Here is a 22869-nt window from a genome sequence, read left to right as displayed (position 1 = left end):
TACGATCAGCAGTGCCAGCACCCAAATCACTCTGGTGTGTGGTGACTGAAATTGTTGGAGATGAGAAGCCAGGAGCGATGGACCTGGCCTGTTGTTTCTGATGGAGTGTTTCCCCCCTGTGAAGGGCTTCTTGTTACCAGAGGAACAGGAGGGTTTCTCTTTCAAACATGCTTTGCCCAGAGGGGGGTGAAAAAAAAAAAAAAAGGAAAATGTTTTTCCCCACTTGCTAACTGATGGTTTGTTACTTCCTTACCTCTGAGCTGTTCACGTAGATATTACCTTGCTGACAAACTGAAAGCAATTTAGTAATTGCTTGCAAGAGAAAATCGACTCCATTAGAGTTCAGTTGTCTTTGTTCCAGCCATTAAAATGCAGACGCTACCTGATTCATTTATAAATTGTTTTGATAGTTTCATTATTTTTCCTTAGTCAAGTTGGTTAAAAGCGCATTTGACCACCTCTCTGTGATCTGCTCGTGCTGGCATGACCCGCGCAAGGAGAGGCTGGTCTCCGTCACCCACGGCTGACACGGGGACGGCTCTCGCTGGGTCTCTGGCCATGACACGGCGGTCACCCACAGCCTGGCTGGAAAGCACTGCTGGTGCACCTGGCAAATTTCACCCAAATTATAGCTAAAGGTAGGAAAAATATTCCTTTAAAACAGGAAATGGCTGCTTTGGGTCCCATTTGAATGATGCCACTTTTAAATACCAGTTTCCCTTCACTTCCAAATGCTGGTTTTCCTTCCTAGACTGTCATTGAGCCCAGAGCTTGTCTTTGCGTTATGGTGTCTGCTTCTTTGTCGGTCTTTAGCCTTCCTGTTTTCCCCACCGTTATGATCCTGGTTTTCTCTTCAGCTTCCCTCCTGTTCTCACTGCCTTTGCTGTGGTTCCAACCATTTTGCTCATCGCATCCAGCACCCGCCTGCTCTCTGCAGTGCCGGCCACCCCAGACGCTTCCCTTGTCGCAGCTCAGCACCTCCGCGCCTGCTTGTGCAAGAATCTGAATGGTACTGAATCCTCATTTCATATGTACGCTCAACAAGGAGAGCGGGGTTAATCCAAATCGCACCGACTTTTACAGACCTCCTTTTGCCTTTCACGTCATGTTGGAAACTGAACCATTTCCCATTATGTTTCGTCTCCTTCTTCGTTTCGTTTTTCCTGATTCATTCACTGATGTCATAGATGGCAGTTTGTGTCATTGCAATTTGCTCCCATGGAGATGACTCCTGCACACGTGCGCGCGGCATCCGACTCCTCGCTCTTCACTTCTTGCATAATTCGGGAGCTGTCAGAGCTCTACCCCAACGTGCCCATCTGTCTATTCTCTCAAAGTTAATGAGCCTTTTTCTTCTTGCTTCAGGCACGTTACACACCCTGACTTATTCATAGATGATGTCTATCCAAATTGTCAAATGCTTTGAAAATTAAATTATTTCTCTAAATAAAGAGCCTGCTTCTAATCTCATTGAAGATGTTTGAACACAATTGGCCTGTTCTCTAGTACAAATCATGAGTGATTACGCTGAGACCTGTCTGACCAGAGAGGCAATCGGGCCTTCTCGTTTAATTGAAGGTATTTGTGATTTACTACAGTGTAAGAGCTCAGAATCTGCCCCGGCTTAGCCTGGGAGCAGCGGCACGGCGCAGAATTTACCTGGAATAAGGCATCCCGATTAAAGTGACCTCTCACGGCACGAAGCAGTCAGCATGAGGGGGTTGGTTTCTTTGCTTTGAGGGTGGTGGAACATACAGAAAAACATTTTATGTTAGTTATTGTATTTCTCAAAAGGGTGAAAGGGAAGAAGGGAAAAAAACCTACAGTTCATAATAGAGTCGCTACAGCAGTCTAAGGAGGATTAACAGTGAATTACGAGCATGAAATAGTAGGGCATTAACTGAAGTTAGATAACAATAAGCGGGGGCGGGGGAGGAAGCTCAAATTCATATCACTGTATTGAGAAAATCAGTAACAAATCCATTTCATATCGGAGCGTGTTTTCCCCAGAACAATTTTGGGGAAAAAAGAAAAGTAATTTAAGACTTCTAATAGTCTTACTATTTGTTTTTTTTTTTTTCTTTCTTCATTACTAAACCCAAAGCCGATCAAACATTTTGATTTCTGGCCCCTTTTTTCTTTCTCTCAGCTGTAAGGCCTACGAAGGGAAAGAAGCTAGAATCAAAGAAAGGAAACTATATACCATTTGGTTGGGTTTTTTTTTAAAAAAGTCAGGCTAATAAGATTATTTTTTTTTTAAAATCTCGATAATACAATTTAATCAAAAAGCCGTGTTGTTAGAACAAACTAAAAATAGCATTAAGCAGTCCCTCTCCCATGCTGAAGAGGGGAGGGAGGCCTGCAAGGTGCCTGTGTACCTGTGCAGGGATGCAGCTGGTCAGAGAGAGCGGGAAGGGAAAAATGGGTGAAACTTGGGATCCTGGATTTTGGGGAGGAAAACTGGCCCGAGGCAGGGAGCGCTGATGGCTTCTTGGGCTGAATCTGTGGGTCAGCCTCCTTGGAGCTGGGGCGGGCGCCTGGCGATGGGAGGGTCATCCAGCAGGGCCGTGGGTGACCCCAGGGTACCACCCTGGGCGAGGGAGGAGCCGGGTGAAAACTGAGGGAGAGAGCCAGGACAAGGGCTGTAACGGTGAGGGAGAGGGGGCGAGAGCAAGTTGGTAGGCAGAGAACCGTGCAGTCATTTAGATGCTAAAGGCCAGTGAGATGATCGATGCAGCTGAAGAAGAAAATGTACTTTCTTGCAAACACAGAACATACCAGGAAAAGCAGAGGACTACTTGGAATTCAGCAATGTGTTGGAGAGGCTTCGCCTAGGTATCACAAACCCGCTTGTGCAAATAGTCTTCTTTCTTCAGAGCAAGAGTCGTGACTATGACCCTGCCTCACTGGAGCCTGCGGAAAGAAATGCAGGGTGGCCGCAGGGATGGTGGCGGACACATTGGAGTCCCACATATTGTCCCCTTGTACGGTTAAACGAGCCAAGCCTTTTAATCTGTTCCCAGATGACTCTTTTGTTCTGCTGTCCCCATGGCGGAGAGCAGCCCAGCCACGCTCGCTTTGCCCAGCTCTGAGCCGGCTAGGTGCATGCTGGCGCTGGTCTGCGCGTCCATACAGCACGGCAACCTCCAGCGCTGACTCAACATCTTGGGGCACTGACCCGTCTTTGGTGCAGCATACCCATGGCCTGCTGCCCACAAATGCACTGGCTTGTTCCTGTTTGAATCATCTTTCTTGAAAAGAGAATGTTAGTGAATAAAAATACAGGCGTTAGGACTCCAGTGTCTTGTGCCAGTGGCATTAATCCCTCTTTATTTTTACAAGAAATCCCTTGCTTGGAGTACATGTAGCTTAGATTATATTTGTTTCTTTCATGTCTCTCTTGTGCTGACATTTGTCTTTTTGTCCAACTGATAAACTCTTAGTTTACGGCCAAATTTGGTTAGTTATTTATAGTTTGTATTATTATATTTAATTATTAGTTATGTGATTAGTTCAGTCCTCAAAGGCATTCAGCTTCTCCTGTGTGATGTTCCAGCCTTTCCCCATGTGGGTGTTGCATCCTGGTTTTGAATCCTCAGTACATTTAATTCCCAAAGTAAATGTTTTGGTTTTGGCATCATTAAAAAAAACAAACAAAAAAAAACAACAAAAAAAAAACGGAATGAAATGACTATCAAGATCAAACTTTGCCAACCTCCCAGGGTTTGCGTTTGCACCCTAATCCATTTTCATCTCCTCTGCAGCCAATTCTGTGGCAGTTCCACGATTGCTCTGTGTGTCTTTTTCTCTGGAGTCTGCCTAATAACTTCTCTCGTGACACTGTATCAAGTGGTTTAATGAATTCCGTGTAAATTAGAACCACTACATTTGTTTTGCCTAGAGAATGGGGTGTTAAAGAACAAACAAACGAAATCCCGAGACACCAAGTCAAGACTCTTACAATGTGTATCTGGGAATCTCACGTCGCGCTTCATAGCACTTTCCATGTATCTTCATGTCTTGAATTTTCCTTTTAAGTCTGTTCTGAAATTTTGCCTGGTTAAGGTCAAACTAAGAGGTTTATAACCTCTTAGATCACTTTCTGCCTCTAAATGCAGGTGCCACACAGACTAGTTCTTCTAATTGTTTCACTCTGATGTTGTCCTCTATCTCTCTTTAAAAAAAAAAAAAAAAAAAAAATTAATGTTAAGAATTTTCTTTTCTACCTACTTTTGCCTTTGGGGTTTCCCTTAGTGTGATTTACCAGAATACCCAGTTGTGATATATTTAGAGTAGAGAAGTGTTTGCTTTCTGAATTTATACTATCAGTCATCCCCTTTCAGGTCCATATGGATCAGTTTTCCAAGGGGAAAAAAAAAAAAAAAAGAAAACACTAAAGTGTGTGTGGGGGGGGAGCGAAACAAACAGACCCGAACCTTGCATTTTTGCAGAGTTCTTTGGGTCTGTGGTTGGTTGGGTTTTCTTTTGTGGTGTTTTGATTTTTTTCTTTTTTTTTTTGGTTGCTTTTTTAAATCTCTTTAAGGAATTACAGAACTTACTTTTTATCAGTCTTTGTTCCGTAACATTCCTAGGATGCGATGTATTCCTCATATTAAATAGCCATGTGAGAGCCTGTAAAACTGGAAGAAGAGGAGAAATACAGCTGCCAGGTCACGCTCCCCTTCTCTGCTGGGGAAGGTGGTAGAGCGTCTCCATGGACCTTAAAGAAGAGGTGCAGCGGTGGGACATGGGTGTTGGTGCGCGGGAGGCTGCACGCTGCCAAGGGCTGCGTTGGAGTCACTCCATGGTGCCATGTGGTACTAACCTTTGGCTGCTCTTGCCATGAATAGCTGCATTTTCTGTGTAATTGTTATATCAGCTGCTGTTATGTATGAGATACAGAGAAATGGAGTAACTCGCGAATATTTCAATAATCCCTTCTCTGACGTTGTACGGGAATGGCAAAACACATACTTAGTTATACTATTAGAGAAAAAGCCCTGAGTGTCTATCAGTTCATTAGGGACACTTTTTATTACGCTTTTTCCTTTGCTTTGCTTTTCCCTGGCTTATCTGATGCTGTGATTTATTTATATTTTTTTTAAAGATGCTCGGGCAGCGCTGACAACAGAAGGGGCGCTCAGTGGCATGTATTAATAATGCACCAGCACATTAGGTAGGAGGCCTCTATTAAGCATCTTATAATTTAAAAATAAATAGCTCTCTGAGCTTGGAATTGGAGGGTTCTGCAGGTTCGGGTGCGTACAGGGAAAATCAATTTGAGGGAGAAGCGATTTGGGGCACGTGGCCCCATGGGGAGCCATGTCCCGGGTGGCGCTGCCCCAGCCCAGGGTCTCCGTGCGAAGCCAAGGGGATGTTCTCCCTGGACCGCGTGTGGTGCCGGATGTGCCCCGCGTCACTGCCTAATACAATCGAGTTTCTTCATTAGAAAATGAGTGATGTTACCCAACTGGCGTGATTTCAGAAGGCACAGAGAGCTGGAGTGAAAAGGAAGCTACACATGCAACATCTTGCTTGATTACGAAATCTGCCTTATTAAGTAATCGATGAGTCACCACCATTCCCCTAAAAATGGGCACATGTGTTTTATCTAATAGCGTGCGTACGTTCGTGCCATGGCTCGTGATCTGGCCTGGTGAATATGCATGTTCTTCTTTTCCAGATGGACTGCTGCTCTCTATTATTATCGCAAAGCGTACACAATAATTTGAGAATATCAGGTTCATGTTTGTTGCATGTGAGATTTCCCCAAAAACATAATTTGAAAATAAATCACTTCTTGATTGTTTCTTTTTTTTTTTTTTATTCTACATGTATATATGTATTTAGGTGTGTTTTCCTACTCGTGCATACATACTGGTAACAAATGCCATGTGTGTGGTAACTTAGAATTACGAACATACTCAACCACAGGCGGCATAGAGCACCGTGCTGCAAAAGCTGATGGAAATTGTGGAGTCTTTTGTTTTTTTAAATAGGTGTGGCTTTAAAACTCGCAATAAGTTAGCTACGGAAAGCCAGGCAAGTGTCTGTGTTAACAGCGTTAAGGTCTGGAAATGAGCACTTGCAACGTTTGCTCCCAAAATAAAACAAACCAACAACGAGCCGTCGTGCAAAGCGTTTAAGAGAGGAGAGAAAAAGTGGTTTTCTTGTAAGTTGGAAACAGTTTAATGGTACTTTACTCCAACAACCCTGAGCAGCTGAGGATAAAACACCTACCCCACCAGCTTTTCCACCAGCGTTATGTTTGATGTTTACTGTATCGTATGGCTGAATGAAAAAGGGACAGAGGGAATGTCATCCCAGCGGTGGCAGAAGCCGGGGTGGGGGTGAGGGGCGTCTTTACAGCCCCAGGAGCGGCTTTGGGGGATTCTGCAGCCTCTCAGACCTCCGCCTGCTGGGGAGGAAATGCACGCGCTGTCTATAGCAAGTGTTGACTTTTTAATGTTGCTATTGAATGCTTTCAGTTATTTATCAATAAGGATGAAGCAAAATCCCAGTTTTAATTCACAATTAACATTGTGTGCAGTGGCAGGTAAACATCCTCCCCCCCCCAGTAATAAGGATCCCAAGATACACCTGCCAAGGAGGTTGAGGGGGGGCTCAGCTGGTCTTTTTACAAAGATGAATTTCAGCTGCTGGGGACATACTTATCTAAAAAAAAAAAATAAAATAACAAAAACCAACCAACTAAACAAAACAAATCAACACCACCAAACCCCCCCCCAAAAAACCCCCCAAACCACATTTTTATTTCTTTATTTATTTATTAAAAGGCAGTTTGGAATGATATTTCCACATAAAAAAAATATCAACAACTGTGGTGTAATCATTCCAAGAAGTCCGGACAGTATGTGACGAGACTCAGATTTATTCTGTTTTGCTATTGCTGCATGTCGGAGCCAAGAGAGCAAGTTTATCGTTGCAGGGGGCGGCAGAGTCTCTACATCTTCTTGTGAGGTTCCCAGGTGCTCTTCCACCAAGGGTAAATAAAAAATAAGGACGCTAGTCTTAGCGCCAGAAGGTCGATTAAGATCTCTTCTGTGCGCCTGTATTGCCTTGAAACGTCTGGAAAAGAAATTAATGCTTTTCTGACTCAGTATGAGGGAAGATACAGAGAGAGAAATTAATGCTATTTGGTTTTGGACAGAATGGTACTGATTCATTATTATGACCCTACAAAATATCATTACTTGAGCTTGTGTCTGAGAAAATCCATTTTCCTCTTGCTGTGAAAAAGTGAAATATTCTTTTTCAGTTTGCAAGTAATTAAATAGTTATTTTCTGTGTTGGAATTAAAAAAAAAAAAACAGCGGTAAAAAGCTGTGTTTGGGGAGGTTTCCCTAAGGTTTTATTAAGTGTTTTTTACACTGCTATATCTCCAGTACCTGCTGGGAAAACTTCCAGAATTTCTTGCAAAACTGAAGAGGGAGTATCAAATACATCCTTGGAAAAGAATGTCCCTAGTCAAATCGCTGGTAATATGGTCCCCAGTTCAAGAGTGGCTCTGGAAAGCATTTAAATACTTAAAATTAGGCATAAGCACTTCCCTGGACTGCATCTTCGGTTAAGTTTGAAGTGGGTATCTGCAGGATAATCAATCAGTATGTTTTGATTTTTCTTTTCCCGCTGCAACGATTGTGAAAACGTGCCTCTGTGGTGGTGGTGCATGGATTGCCCTCAAAAGACAGGAAGGTTTCCTGACGCTACCAAGTGGTTAAAAAGACTTGGAGCTTTCTACGATTGCCACTTTTCAGAATCTACTTGAACTGTCGGTTCCTCAGATGCTCGTGACCTCACTCGCCAGGTCACTGGAGGTGAGGACTTGCCTTTGCTGTGTGCATCTCTGCGGTGTGGCAGGGGCACGTGTTGGTGCAGCTGTAGGGCCCTGGTCCCCGCGTCGTGCAGACTGGGGTCCTCCACTGTTGTCTCTCCCACCTGGGCATGCAGCTTTCTTCTGGCCTTGGGGAAACAAAAGGGGACGGGATGTGCTGGTCTTATCCTGGGCTTGAGTGGTAGGGACAAGCATAGGGTGCATATCCGGGGATCGGAGATCAAAAAAGCCCCCAGGTTGGACAGCTTTGCTCAGAAGCACCTTCCTGATCCAATCGTAGAATAATTTAGGCTGGAAGGGACCTCTTGAAGCTCTCTAATACAACCCCGTGCTCAAGGCAGGGCTCACTCCAAAGTCAGACGGGCTGTCGGAGGGCAATCCCCAGCCATGTTTTGAGCATCCCCAAGCATGGAGATCCTGCAGTCTCTCTGTGACCCACTTCCCTTGTCTGACCACCCTCACCGTGAGTTCTTTTGTCTATTTTTTTTTTTTTCCTATTTTATACATGATTTCCTTAGATCTGTCCCCACGACAGTTGCTTCTTGTCGTTTTGCTGTGCAGCTCTTGGAAGAGTCTCGCTGTTCCGTGCCTCTTCTCTGGGCTGGAGCAAATCCGGGGCTGAGCCAAACTCAGTGTTTAAGATGCTTCAGCCCCGCTCACCTCGCTGGTCTGCACTGGACGTGCGGCGTTCTCCCACACCGTTTGGGAATAGATCTGCACAGAAATAGGGATGCATCTCAACGCTGCTACAAAAAGGAGGAGCATGAGTTGCAAGTGCCTAAAATTCAGAATTGGGTAAATATAAAAAGTACGATTTTATGCAGTCACTAAAACCAAAGGGGCCCTTGCAAATGTGTCATGAAAAGATGTATTTTAAAGCAACCTTCTGTTCCGAAGAAAAATGAAAATGAATTTGGCAGTGCCTTAAAAGGCTAATTTAGTAAAGATACAAATAGCAGGAAATACAGAGTTTAGAGTGAAGAATGAAGCCTTAAATCTACCTTCTTGAGCCTAAACCGTGTATCCTATTATATAATTTAAAATTATTTGCCATTTTGTAAAGGCCTTCATGAAGCTATAACAATTTACGTCAGCTGACTGTCTGGCTCAGATAGTTGTAAACTATCCGCAACTGTTTTCCTGTCAAAAATTGCAGTACTTGCAGTTCAGTTTACTCGACTTCAGATTTATTTTTACCCTTATGGAGGTCTACCATCAAAGCCAAAGCTGAAGGAAAAACTTGTTTTAAAAACGTGTTTGATTTTTAACAACTTGTTGGCTTTCATCTGCTTACCAACGAGATGTGAGTGTGACTCAGAGACTTGAATACAGCTGATGGTTTAGGAGAAAAAAATCTCTTTTGCTCACATACGGCCTTTGTGCCGTTGACAAGCCATCGGATGTTGCTTATTTTTCTTGCGGGGAGGGAATTGCAGAAAGTCATTGCTTTTGATCACTAAGGAGTTTTGTTTTTTACAGGAAGACTCACCATGAATTCATGTATTATTTTCCTCTCTGAGTCTGCCTGAGACACAGGTTCTTTTTTGGGGCTAAATTGACAATCCTTGATTTCTTACCCAATTCGAAATGCATATTGTTAACATTCAGGCTGTGAGTCCCAGAGAGTTATTAAATGATTTACGAGAGCGCAGGAGCTCTGCAGTCTGTCCGGGAGAGGCAGGATCCTGGCTGGGGGCCGGGGAACATCTCGAGTTCTCAGTAGGCGGCTGATTTTCTACAGGAAAAAATGTTCTGAGCTTTGAAGGGTAAAACAACTAAAGACGAATGCATTTAATTCAAAGGAAAAAATAATTGTGTTTATTCCAAGAAAGGCTGGTTTGTTGGTTGGTTTGTTTTTTCCCTTTTAGCAAGAGTAATGGTGGTAAACACTCCCAAAGGCATGTGAACCCCGTAGGTTTTGTTTCCCTTCGACTTAACCTTCTGCAATACCTGAAAACTTCAGCATACCGAACTCTTGCCTTAAATAATTCATGTGCTCTTGATAGAAGAGAAACAAAAATGTTTATCTAGCCTCAGTTTATTCTAAACTGGACTTAAAGACTGGGGGGGGGAAACGTGCCCAAAGTGCAAGAGTGGCATAGACAAGAACTTGGCTCTGATGAATGTTTAAATTCTAATTTTAAGGATTGTCAGCGGTAGATTGCACTGGAATTGATGATTGACCGCAAAATTCAGTATGTGTGCTTTGAAGTTAGCTGTTGGAAAAAATCTGTGGTAGGCACAGGTTTTAATTTAAAACTATGGAGATACTTTTTAAATATATGCAGAATTCATGAATAAAATGTGCATTATTTTTCTGCTACAGTGATGTGCTTAGAAGACTGTAGCTGAAGGAATTAGTCATAAAGTTTTACCTTGTGGAGACCGAGGGATGCAGTGAAAAAGAAAGCTGATGACTTCAATCCAGAATTCATGCGAAATAATATAAAAGTATTAACAAAGCAATGGGACGGTTAATTCTGCAGGTGGAGCCCAATCTTGAGCATTGCTGTAGTCAAATTCCCACGTATCGGTTTTCAAAATGAATATGCAAAGTGCTTCCTCTATTGATTTTAAGGCAGCTGAGATAGACTGTTTGGTGGGGAGGGGGGTGTGGTGTGTGGTTTTTTATTGGTGTTGTTTTTTTGGGTTTTTTTAACCATTATAGTCTTGGATCAAGCCTATACCACCTTTGAAACCTTCGTTATCCTGATGGCCTCTCCAAGGTATTCCTGCCACTGGAGAACCTGATGCTATTCTGGGATGAATGACAATGATTCTCCAGGCAGTGAAAACGGAAAATAAAACAATAAATAAAAGCCGTGTAGAAAAAAGGGGGTCAACGAGACCCGATAAGGACTCTAGCGCAGGGGTTTTCACAGCAATGTGATAGAACGAAGCCAGAAGCATTGGCTGGGACCCAAGAGTCGCCTTTGCGTGTAATGTTTTTCTTCCTGTTTATGCCAAGGTAAGAGGTGAAGGTCTCTCACTGTTTATGCCAGACCTGATGATGGCTGAATTTAGGCACCATCAAGACAATGCGATGCTATTCTGGTCTGAGAGACTGGCTCCTTGCTCCTCCTCCTTCCATTTCCCAGGCGCGGGGACCCGGTTGCATCCAGGGGCGGCTGTCGGTGGCAGCAAGAACAAGGGCTGCCAGCTTCTTCCTGGCCACTGTCAGGGACAAGGTGACGCACAGAGCAGTGCCAGCATCTTCGATCCATTTAAATCAGGAATTTGGGGGCTACAGAATAAGGCAGAGCTCCTGCCAGTGTCATGGCTTTTTTTCTACACATCTCTCCTCCACATGTACCCAGTTATTTCGGGTATTGCTCTTCCATAAGTGGAAAATGTTTTTTTTAGTTGTCTTTGTGATTTCCTTTTCTTTTCCTAGTTCTGTATTCGCACAAAAATAGTAATTGTTCTCTTCATGAGTCACTCCGTGTAATAGGTGAATGGGCCAAGTTTTTTAAAAAAAAAAGCAAAACCATAATTCCTTCTAATAGCAAAAATGGAATTGTGAGTCTGAGATTAATTTTTACCATTATAGTCCTAATTCAAAAAAATCTAGTTTCTCAGTATCATAGCATGATTTTACTCTCGCATGTAGAACATGTACATTTTTAACTACTGACAGGATTGTGGGGGGAGGATTATTGAGAAATCTGTTAGACTTTAGAAAATGTAATTTTCTTGCTGAGAAGTTAGCGTGTACCAGACTTGCAGAATTTACTTGGTGTAGAAAGCATTTTGCTCAAAGTCTGGCTCTGTGTGTGTGTTTGAAAACTTCTCGGTTAAAGCGAGCAAATGAATTTTGAGGTGTCCCTTTCTTAGACCTTTCTGATAAAACCGATTTTTCTCCCGAGGATAATTTAATTCAGAGTAAGTTGTATTTGGTGACTAGTATAATTTTGGAACCCCATGCTTTGCCATACGTTAGTAGCCAGATAACATACATCTTATTTTTATTATTAAAACTAATGAATAAGCAAGTGTGAATTCTGCCCGCTGGTTGTTATTTATTTTTTTTTTAAATTCATGCTTTGATTCAGCATCATTGATGGAAGAAAATGGTATTGCAAATACATTTGTGAAACGCAAGAGAGAATGACCAGTTTGGAATTGAGTCCCGAGCAGTTGTAAAGTCAGACATTTTTAATTGAGGAATTTTGTCTTGCAGTTAGGTTGGGTTTGGGGTGTTTTTTTTTTATGATCTAGAGTTGAGGCGTCTCCCTGCCCATGTTCCTTCGGCAATCCCAAGTAGCACGTGCCAGGAACATCAAGCTCTCTGTGGGGAGAGTGGTGGTAGCCTCACCTTCTCCGAAACCTCCGAGAGCTCGCACCTGGGAAGAAGTAAGACCAAGGCTGGGCGCCCTGCTGTCTGTCTGTGTCCTCAAGTTTGGGCAGGAACTTTTGGCTCATCCTGCCAAAGTATTATTGTGGCATGATCAGGAGTGCCCAAGAGTCACGGAGCCGACAAGAGGGAGTATCTGGAGCCCCAGAAATTCCCACCGGCTTTAACGGGGGTGTCCTGCACAGCAAATCGCAAGCGTCAAAAAGCTGCCTGGTGTCTCCTGCACTGTGGAAGGGCAATTTGGAAAAATGGTTAATTTTCTTCACAGCTTTAAAGTAAAAGCTGTGTTTTGGGGGGAGGGGAGGCGAGGGTAGACGACACCAAAAAAACAAAACCCAAAAAACTCAGAAGTATTTTGAAACTTTGTAGAGACTTTTCTTCAGACCAGCTAAGTTGGAAAAATAAATGGTCCAGTGACTACTTGCTAATTCATCTGCATATGCAGCTGCAAAATTATTTTCTGTGCGCATAATGCAAAACTTCTTCCGAAATATGAGGTTTAGAGACCCTTTGGGAGTAATTAACTATAATGCAGAAGCAAATCTGGGTTCATTGTACACACTGCTCATTTAAGACATGTTTTTGTGCACAAAGCCCATTAGTAAGTTTCCAAAACCTCCATGAATGTTAAACATTTTATTATGGGACTCTGGGCACTTCTTATTTTACATAAAATCTAATGCAATCCCATGCATTGCATTTAGCTTTTGATCCCTGGGTAGCAAATTGCTGTGTCATATGTGTGCCACCGTGCATTCAAGGGCTAAAATCTGCCTTTTATTTTGTTATGTATTTAACAGAGAGACAATAGCCCTTTTCCTATGGACTACGCAAAAAAAATGGGGATACGCTGAACATAAGTTGCGTGTTATTGATCTTATTCTACTTACTGGTCAACTTCAGGACAGTGTGTGGGGTTTATAAGATCACAGAATGTGTTGGGTTGGAAGGGACCTCCAAAGGCCATCTAGTCCAACCCCCCTGCAGGGAGCAGGGACATCTTCAACTAGATCAGGTCGCTCAGAGCCTCGTCCAGCCTGGCCTTGGATGTCTCCAGGGATGGGGCCTCCACCACCTCTCTGGGCAACCTGGGCCAGTGTCTCACCACCCTCAGTGTAAAGAACTTCTTCCTAACGTCCCATCTAAACCCACCCTGCTCTAGTTTAAAACCATTGCCCCTCGTCCTATCGCTACATGCCCTTGCCAACAGCCCCTCCCCAGCTTTCCTGTAGGCCCCCTTCAGGGACTGGCAGGGGCTGGAAGGTCTCCCCAGAGCCTTCTCTTCTCCAGGCTGAACCCCCCCAACTCTCTCAGCCTGTCCTCACAGCAGAGGGGCTCCAGCCTTCCGATCATCTCCGTGGCCTCCTCTGGCACCGCTCCAAAAGATCCATGTCCACGTTTGTTGTTGTTCTACTAACTGCTTTCCTTCTGTGCTCTAGTCCTCTACTGCGTGTGGTTGTTAGGATCCTGACCCTGATGTAGTGGAAACACAACGCAAAGCTGCTGTTTTCATCAGTTGTACGGGTCTGGCAGTCAAAACAATTGAGTTCCTGAGGATGTAATTTAGCCAGGATTGGTGAATACATGCCCTTAGCCTTGGTGGGCATAGGCATGTGCCTGAAGTTAAGAGTATGTTTAATTTGCTGAATTAGGTCAACGCCTGAGGCTAATGGACTCCTCCAGAGGCAGCAGCGTGATGCTTTCTGGCCTGTATTACATGGGCAGTCAGGGGATGTCAACTAATATGTGAAGAAGCATAAATCACCTGAGATACTCTGAGGAAATCCATCCTACCCTCCTCGTGTGGTGAGGGTGGTGATACTTGCACGTGCTGGGCAGCAGGCTGGTGGGACTGGGCTTACTGGCCCCGCTGCGTGCCGGTGATGAGCATGGCAGCACAGCGGCACGAAAGCGGATGGAGAAGAGCAGAAAGAGTTACACAGCTTTTATGAAAGGTTGTTCTTTCTCTTCTCTTAACTCTTTGTTATCTTTTTGTTCGGAGAGATTGACAGCGTAGTATCGTAGAATGTTACCTAATGTATATTGTGTCTTATCCACCATTTATTTACCAATAAAAATCAAACGATAGTCTTCATCATTATAGGAGAGTGAATCGTTAACATCTGAGGGTTTTTACAACACCTGTGCTTTATCTCAGAATATGCAAAATATATCCGAACACCTCCATTTAAGGTGATGGTTTGCACTGTGCTTTGGCTGCGATAGCTGGATTGGTTGGAATTTCAGGCAATTACTATTTTACGCAGTGGCAGAGTATCTGTCAAGTGGCTATCAATTGGAACATATTTTGCTCTTCAGACTTGCGTTTGCAGGTTTCACAAAACATTTAATTAGCGATAATCAGCTTTTAACCAGCCAGAGCACACTGATGTGATTCTCTCCCTCTCTTCCCCCATAATTGTAGGCATAGTCTGTACCCATAAGATAAATTACTTGCAGTCTGGAGAACATCCTAGCCAGCAGGAAAGGAGAGAATAAGAATGCGATTTGCATGGGGATAAAGAAGGTGTTGTGTACACTGTGATTTCAGTGAAGGATATACTTTTTCTTTCCTTTTCAGAATGGTGGACCTGGAAACCAGCCGGAGATCGCAAAGTCTCCTTTCCCTCAAGGCTGCTGGTCAGTGGTCACCTTCCACCACACCCAAGGAAACTAGAAGAGCTCCACGCTAACTTCTGAAAGGCTTGTTTCACTATGGAAGATCAAGTTGTTTTCTGGCTCAGGTTTTGTGAAGTTCGGCATCTGCCCTGGACCTGCAGTTTGGAAAAGGGATCATCTCTGAGGCACAGTTAAGAGACGGAAAAACCAGTCCCAGACGATGAGCACTTTAAGTAGCACTGGAATATTACTCAGCTTAACGACAGTGTCTGTTACGCTGGATTTTAGTTTGCATGGTGGTCTGATGGCTTGGTCCTTAAGCAGCAATTTGACTCTGAATCAGAGTTTGCCTACATCTGATCCTCTGAATGCCTCTGAGAAGGGCGAAGTCTCTCGGATGTCCGTGAGGGAGAAGAATTGGCCGGCCCTCCTGATCTTGGTTGTCATCCTGCTGACCATTGGGGGAAACATATTGGTAATTATGGCTGTGTCCTTGGAGAAGAAGTTGCAGAATGCCACAAACTTCTTTCTGATGTCCTTGGCGGTGGCAGACATGCTGGTGGGTATCCTGGTCATGCCCGTGTCCCTCATTACAGTCCTGTACGGTAAGTGGCTTCCCTCCTCATTTGACTATATGCTCTTGCAGGGAATCCCCCAAGGCTGTAGCAATTTGCTTTGCCCATTTTTTTCATGTGTTGGTAGCTTGGGGAGTATCAGTGTGGACTCAGCCACGGGTCTGTGCTGAGGTTCATGCTCCGCTGGGTGAGGGCAATGCTCTGCTGTGAGCAGAGCTTGTCTCCGCGCTGCCGGGAATGACCCCTAAACAGTGTCGGCATCGGGTTTTTTTTAGTGTTGAGGCCACCGAAAAAAAACTGCAACAGTGAGTCAGCTTTTTACCTTTTGGTTGGACTGCCCCCAAATCAGCTAGGACACCAGAGCCCGGGGAAAAGCCAAGGGGCGTGCTTCTGAGCGACCCAGCTCTACACCAGGTTGGAATCAGTCCTTGAGCTCACGCTGGTATCAGTGGGATTTGAGCAATAACGTGGTTAAGAAAGGAGGTTTGTGCTAGTAGATTCGGCATTCAAATGAAAGCCTTGACTCTATACCTGAGCTTGCCTTGTGCCTTTCAGGGGGTCATTTTGCCATTCTGTGCCTCAGTTTCCTTATCTCTACCCTGAGAACTCTGTTTTAAAACACTTTTGAGGTGCGCCTGCCTGGGTGCAAGCGTGCATTGCTCCCTGCTGTGCCAGGGTGGGGGTGGTGGCGCTGAAGTGGGACATTGCTCCCGCGCTCGAGTGCAGAAGCACTGTTAGCACTTCGAAGGAGTAAAATATCCAACACATCCAACTTTCTCGTCTGCCTGAGACTCTGAATCTGATTATTTTTTTGGGTGCGGTGCTAGGACTCTCCATCCCTGGGTATTACAAAGGGATATTGCGTTCGCCTCTGTATCTCCGATCTTAGTGTTTGTATACTCACGTATCAATATAATATGTGTGTATGTTTAATAGATAACACTTCATCATTTTTGAAGTCTGTTTTCACATTTTCTTTGAAAATTATTTTTAATATTGATATTTCTTGGAAACAAATAATGCTGTTTACGTACAGATTTGATTAGAAATTGGTTTACTGTCCTATAAAGTAAAATGTAGGGATATTTATGTGACTTCTTCCCTTGCCTAAATGATTAAGTCAGACAGAGATTCATTTCTAAAACACATTGATCAAGCATACATAATTCCAAAGCTTATATAACTTTTCTACAGTGAGTTAAATCAATACGTGATTTAGGTACAGACTGAGCCATTGAGATCTTATGCATAAAGCTTTTTGTTTTGGGCTGTCAGAATAGTCCCATCTCTAAATCTTCTACATATTACAACATGTGTATTTTATTTTTAGCATTTTACTCCAGTTCCCTGGAGCTTGAAAGGGAGCGTACAAATACCGAATGATTTGATTGACCCGCACTTGCATAAATCCTGGGTTACCCAGTGACTCTAAAAAGGTGAATTTATGGAAGTGATCTTCCTACATACATACTTTCTGAGTCTTTGGAAACTAATGGAAATGGATTTTCTGTTCTGCCTAGAAAATGATTACTTAAGGTCGTTTAAAGGTGTAAACCATGCTACGTATTTAGAGGCAAGTAAATATCATTGATCTGAAAAGGAATTGTAATTATTCCTCTTTTCTACCAGAGCACCAGTATTAGCTGTTGATGGCCCAAACGCTTCTCCGCAGGCAAACGGCACTAAACAGATATTTTTGGGCAAAAATTATAATTTCAGAAGGGGCATGGAAAATTTGTGGAAATGCTGTGAGAAGGGAGAGTAGCTGCGGTTATTCTGGGGGAGGCGGCAGGCCGCCGGAGCTGGCACTGCTCCCCTGGGCCAGGTCGGGAGCCCTGGCTGGGCTGGAGCGAAGTGGGAGCGCTGCCCTCAGGCTTTGCCAGGGGAAGAGGAAAAGCTTCGTTTGGGAAACTTGCGGGCTGATTTGAATAGGACCCCTGTGAAATTGCTTTTCTGTATTATTTAAGCTACTAATTGTGAAAGCAAGCAGCCAGCACTGTGCCACTCCAGCAGCAAGGGAGAAGAGGGAGTAGGGAAAGTCTATCCTCTCTCCCAAGAGATGCTAATGCATCCTGAAAATAAACACTTGGTTTGATACCCAGAAGCTAAAAGGCATGGACTGACTGGGTATGTCTGAGAGAGGACCAAAGGAAAAAGACTGTTGGTGCGTCAAGGGTATTACTGCTCTTTAAACCCACCATAACATGCAGATGTGCTTTTACGGGCATCTAGAAAAAATCATTTAGGATGGAAGACTTACAGGGCACATCAACACCCTCAGCATTTGGCGGTTCATATAAATAAAACGTGCATGTGATAGCCCAGAGGTGTGTAGCAGGTTAAACCTGTCTCCCATCACTACTTAGAACTTGGACCAAATGCAGCTGGGTCTTCCTCGGCTTCACGTGTGCTGGAGCCACCAACTCTTCAGAGCCCTCCATCTATTTCTGGCTTCGGCAGGGAGGGCAGACGGGTCTCTTGTGTGTTATACTCAGCAACAGGAGACAGCAGCTGGAAAGGCTCTTGGCAGAGTCGCAACATTAACAAACGCTGCTGCTATAACCGACGGCCTCCAGCGAAACATCGCTTATTCCTGAGTCTGTCTCATCTGGTGTCATAAGCAGCAACTCCGCACTGTTGCACACACTGGTTTTGAAGGCAAAATCTGGCCTCTTGTCTACCACAGGGTGTCTTGGCTTGAGTTGCTTTGAGCTGTAGTTTTTGGAAAAATGGTTCTTACAGCAGCCTGCAAGCACTCTGGATGCCACAGTGGCCAGTAGGACCGTGGACTTTATCTTGATTCCTAAGAGCTAGAGGTCAGGAATCCGAACATATACAAATGCTTCAGTAGGTTTTATATTCTGTTTGGGGTCGTAGCGCACAAACCAGTGTCAGCGATTCACATGTCAGCGGAATTCCTCTGAGAGTAACTGGGTCCATGGCCATGGGCGCATCAGGGAGAGCATTACTGCTTGGAGATGTAATTGTGAACCTTCAGTCATTTTTAGTCTTCACCTTTTACCCTGTGCGGTCTCTATAGTCTACATATTGTGACACTGGGCTGTTTCAGAAGCTGCCGTATGGAGAAATGTATGCAGCACCTCTCTTCCGTATTTGTAGAAGTCACTTTTAATTTATGTAATCAGAAAGGAATATTAAAGAATACATATAACAAATAGAAAAGTGATGAAGTTGCTTTTAAGATCCCACATCAGCGCTCTCAGCCCCAATGATAAGTTCTGGTTTGCAGAGTAGGTTCATTTCCCTACTTTTCAGCAATTAGGCAGAGGAAGTAGATTTCACTTTAAGCATAACCACCAAATTGAATAGACACCCTCCACAAAGACTTCTGGTTTTCAGTGGTTTTCTTTTCTTAATTAAAAGAAGGAAAAATCAAGTTGCCAGTAAATTCAAGAATCTTATTACAAAGGAAGGGATGCAGGATGCTGGTTTTTCCACCAATTAGTCGGTGCTCTGATATACTTATCAATTAGTCTTTCTTAAATGTCTTGGACTAATCAATGGGTTGCATTTGACAACTTAGAACGTTTTCCATGGCATGCGGTTCCTAAAGAACTAAGCAAATTAGTATGCTAATTAATAAGCATGTATTGGGGAGAGTAAATGAGAAATTAGCGCTGTGTTTAATCTCAACGGTGAAACTTCTGATTAATAAAAAATACTGGTGTGATAGGGCATCAGATATTCTGTACGTAATGGAGCTTCTGGCAACATGTGGGGGTTGTCTCCTCGCCTCGGAGCATTTTCGGGACAGGCAGTGGTGGGTTTGCACCGTGTCTAGTGCTCATGGGCAAGGCAGGGAGGGCTGCGCTCTGCCTAAGAGGACTCGTGAAGGAATGTGAGAGAATCTCATCGGCTGATCTGAGTGGAAATTACGGATGGTATTAAACTTTCTTCGTTTTAATGAAATGGGCTCACAGCTGCGAGCGAGTTGCCATAGTGTGGCCAACAAGGGGCCAGCAGCCTCATCTGCAGCTCCAGGTGCCCAGGCTTCTCTCTTCTCTTTGGGTTTCAAACACCGCTGTAGTGCTGGCGGCCTGACGCGGCTTCCAGGAAGGCTGGTATGAGATTCAGCGTCCATTAGCCCCAACTGCTGGAGCAGCTTTACATCCAGATTATTGTTATTACTGATAATTATCGTCATTATTGTGCGCTGACAGAGATGTGCTGAGCACTTGCGGCAGACTTGGCTGTTTATTCCCCTGCAGGGGGACGGGCTGTCAGCGAACAGCCTGTTCTGCAGCCTCATTTCCCCCGGCCCCGCGCTGCCTGCCCCACGTGGCACTTGCCGTCAGCAGCGGGTGTCCTGCAGAGAGACCTCATCGGCGGGGACAAGGACGCGGTGTTGCTGGATAAGTTCCTGGGCACAGCCAGTACACGAAAGGACAGCCGGAGGGTGCGCAAGTCCAGTTCTGGGCTCCCCAGTTCCAGAAGGACAGGGAACTGCTGGAGAGGGGACAGCAAAGGGCTACCAAGATGCTGAGGGGACTGGAACACCTCTCTCATGGAGAAAGGCTGAGGGATTTGGGTCTCTTCAGTCTGGAAAAGAGACGACTGAGGGGGGATCTTATCAACGCTTATAAATACTGAAAGGGTGGGTGTCAGGGGGATGGGGCCAGGCTCTTTTCAGTGGTGCCCGGGGACAGGACAAGAGGTAACGGGCACAAACTTGACCATGGGAAGTTCCACCTAAACATGAGGAGGAACTTCTTTCCTGTGAGGGTGGCAGAGCCCTGGCACAGGCTGCCCAGAGAGGTGGTGGAGTCTCTGTCTCTGGAGACATTCCAAACCCGCCTGGAGGCGTTCCTGTGCCACCTGCTGTGGGTGACCCTGCTCTGGCAGGGGGTTGGACTGGATCATCTCCAGAGGTCCCTTCCAACCCTACCATTCTATGATTCTGTGGTGCCGGGACATGCTGCACACCACCATGACACCGGGTATTTTCTGAAGCTGCAGCAAGGAGCAATGTGTTCCTTCAACAGCTGGGGGCCATCTGCTGTCTCATTATTTTTTGGGAGGTTTTTATGGTTTTAATTTAAATATTTTTTTTCCCTACTGATTTCTAGTGATGACTCTCGAGGTACTAGTTATTATTTACTGCTGCCGACCATCCACAGGCACCTGTGGTCAAATGCTGTATGGGAAGGATACAAGGAGTTAAGTATACGTGGTGTTTTGAAGAAGAAAGAAAGAAAAAACAAAAAAAGGAAAAAAAAGTGATGTTTCTTATATTGGAGTTTCCTTAACTGTTTTAGTGTATTCGTGGTTGTGAGTTAAATGACTGCAGTCATGTGTATGTGTCAGTCCACATGGATTAATTAACAGTCTTCCCCTTCTGACAAACTCCTTAGTTTGTAGCTAATTATTATCTAATGTAGTCATTGGCTTGTGACTGACATAGTGAACTGGCGAGATCGTCCTGCGTGATTTTAACATGCTTAAAATATGTCAGTGATCTGGAAAAATGGTAAACCCCAAATCTGTGCCCTGGCAGTGGACGTTTTGTCCCTGCCCGTCACCCACCGCACCACTCTGGCACTGGCCTCCTGTGCCGGGGTGGCACCGTCCCGCTGGGGCCGGGCTGCTGGACATGCACCTGCACATCTCGGGGAGGAAGGGGGGCACCCGTTCCTCTCCCAGATGGTTGAACGGTCTGTGTTAGTGCTGGTGGTAACTGCTTAGCTCCGCTAGCGAGGGGATCAGCGGAGATTTGGATGTTCTGGGATTCTGGAGCCCTCCCAGCCTGGCCGATGGGCCGAGCCAGGGCTGGCGGCATGGCAGTGGAGAGCAGAAACATCATCTTGAGCAAAAGAGTGAAAACCAGCACTGTATCACCAAGGGTTCATCCCCAGAGAGCATCGGCAACGTCTCCTGGCACAGTGGAAGCTCGAGGAGCTCTTTTAACATGAATATTTATCAGGTTTAGCATTTGGGCTCTCCTAGGGCTACACAGATACTTACTAATTGCCTCTCTCAATACTGTAGTGAGGCTTTAAATATTTATATGATTGATATTAAGTATTAACATGATTACTGTCAGGAGAAAGGTGAAATCTCACCTTGTTAAAATAACGCCCTTACAAATGATGCCAGAGGTGCCTTCGCTCAAAAGGAGCCGGTACGGAGCAGTAGTGGTTCCCGTAGGTGTGCGCTGCCTCTGATCGGTGAGCTGGGGTGGTGGGAAGGAGCAGAGGGAAAACAAGTTTTTTATGGCTTGTAACCAGGATCCTTGGAGAGCAGCCGAAGGAGAAGAGAAAGCAAAGCTGGAGACTGGCATAAGAGCAGTGAAGGCAAGGCAAATGCCTGCAGCAAACCCCTGGAGGTGAGGGTAAAAGCCGTGGGCTGCCAGCCCAGCCGCGGCGTGAGCCAGAGCAGGCTGAGCCTCCTGCAGCTTTGTCGACACCCACCTCTGCCCTGGGGAAACTGGATTTCAGCAGCAGTTCAGGGGCGTTTATAAGGAAATTATTTTTAGGGATGCAGATGGGCCTCAGTTCTCTGATCCCCAGAGGCAAATGCTGCGGTTCTGAACGGGCACCCTGGTGTCTGGTGCAGGTGATGCTCCGCCGTGGGCAGGGGTGCTCTGAAGGTGGCCCAGGAGGCCTGGGGACAGCCGCAGGCATGGGAGGAGGTGCTGGTGAGACGCACTTCCCTTCAAAAGAGACAACAAAGAAAAGAGAGAGGGAATGATTTAAAATCGGGGGGGAGGGGGAAGCCAAACTACATAGTTACAGGGACCCTACGCCTACCACCAGCTGCAATAAAAATAAGAAAGGCAATAGCAAATTATAAATGGTTGCTGTTATCTGTAATATAGACTAAGGTCTTAATGAGTGGAAGACCCTGAAGAATGAGTCTGGAGTATAACTGCCAGACCAAATCAGACTCGAGGTCCAACTAGACAAATATTTTGTCTCTGACAGGGCCTGAGCAAAGTGATGAATTTTCCCATGCCAGACTCTTACTGAAGAGCCCTCTCAAGGGGGGTGTTTCCTCCAAGGCTGTATTGGCTGGTGTTTGACTTGTGCCCTCTGTTATGAGAATTCTGTCCCCAGTTGTCTGTGTGTCTCAAGGTTTTGTTTAGCATTTTGTGGTACGATATTCAGGTATCTAGAAATGGGAATTTAAAAAATCCTGCCAGCTCATGGCCTTGGGTGCTCCTTGACTGCACCGAGGTCCAGGTGGCAGTTGCATTATTTTCAGAAATTATTTTTCATGCATGTTAATTTTAAACGTGTGACTTTTCGGTTTGTACTGAGTAACCACTACAAATTTATTCTTCTGCGAGGGTGTGAATGAATGGAAACACCTCAGCTGCCTGCACCGTCCACTGTGTCATAAGCTCAGAGATGGGGGTTTTTTGCTCTCCAGCGGCACTTTGTACCTGGGATGTGTGCAATGAAATTTATATCCAACGGCATGTATTAGTTTGTTATCTTTGCCATCAG

At 44.9% G+C, this 22869-nt stretch overlaps 1 protein-coding gene across 11 annotated transcripts in view; it reads left to right on the top strand.

Moving 5' to 3' along the window:
* The window catches only part of HTR2C (5-hydroxytryptamine receptor 2C), a 260631-nt gene that overhangs the window by 195178 nt on the left and 42584 nt on the right, over positions 1-22869 (top strand). For all 11 annotated transcript variants that reach the window (XM_074600897.1, XM_074600886.1, XM_074600895.1 and 8 more), the window contains one exon: positions 14791-15433. In XM_074600897.1, the coding sequence (XP_074456998.1) occupies positions 15049-15433 (385 nt within the window). In that variant the 5' untranslated portion in view covers positions 14791-15048. The remainder of the gene's footprint in view (positions 1-14790; positions 15434-22869) is intronic.

This window comes from Larus michahellis, chromosome 9 (assembly GCF_964199755.1).
Source record: "Larus michahellis chromosome 9, bLarMic1.1, whole genome shotgun sequence".
NCBI classification, from domain to species: Eukaryota; Metazoa; Chordata; class Aves; order Charadriiformes; family Laridae; genus Larus; species Larus michahellis.
The sequence above is the reverse complement of the archived record's forward strand: the minus strand, read 5'-3'. Positions and strand labels throughout refer to the sequence as shown.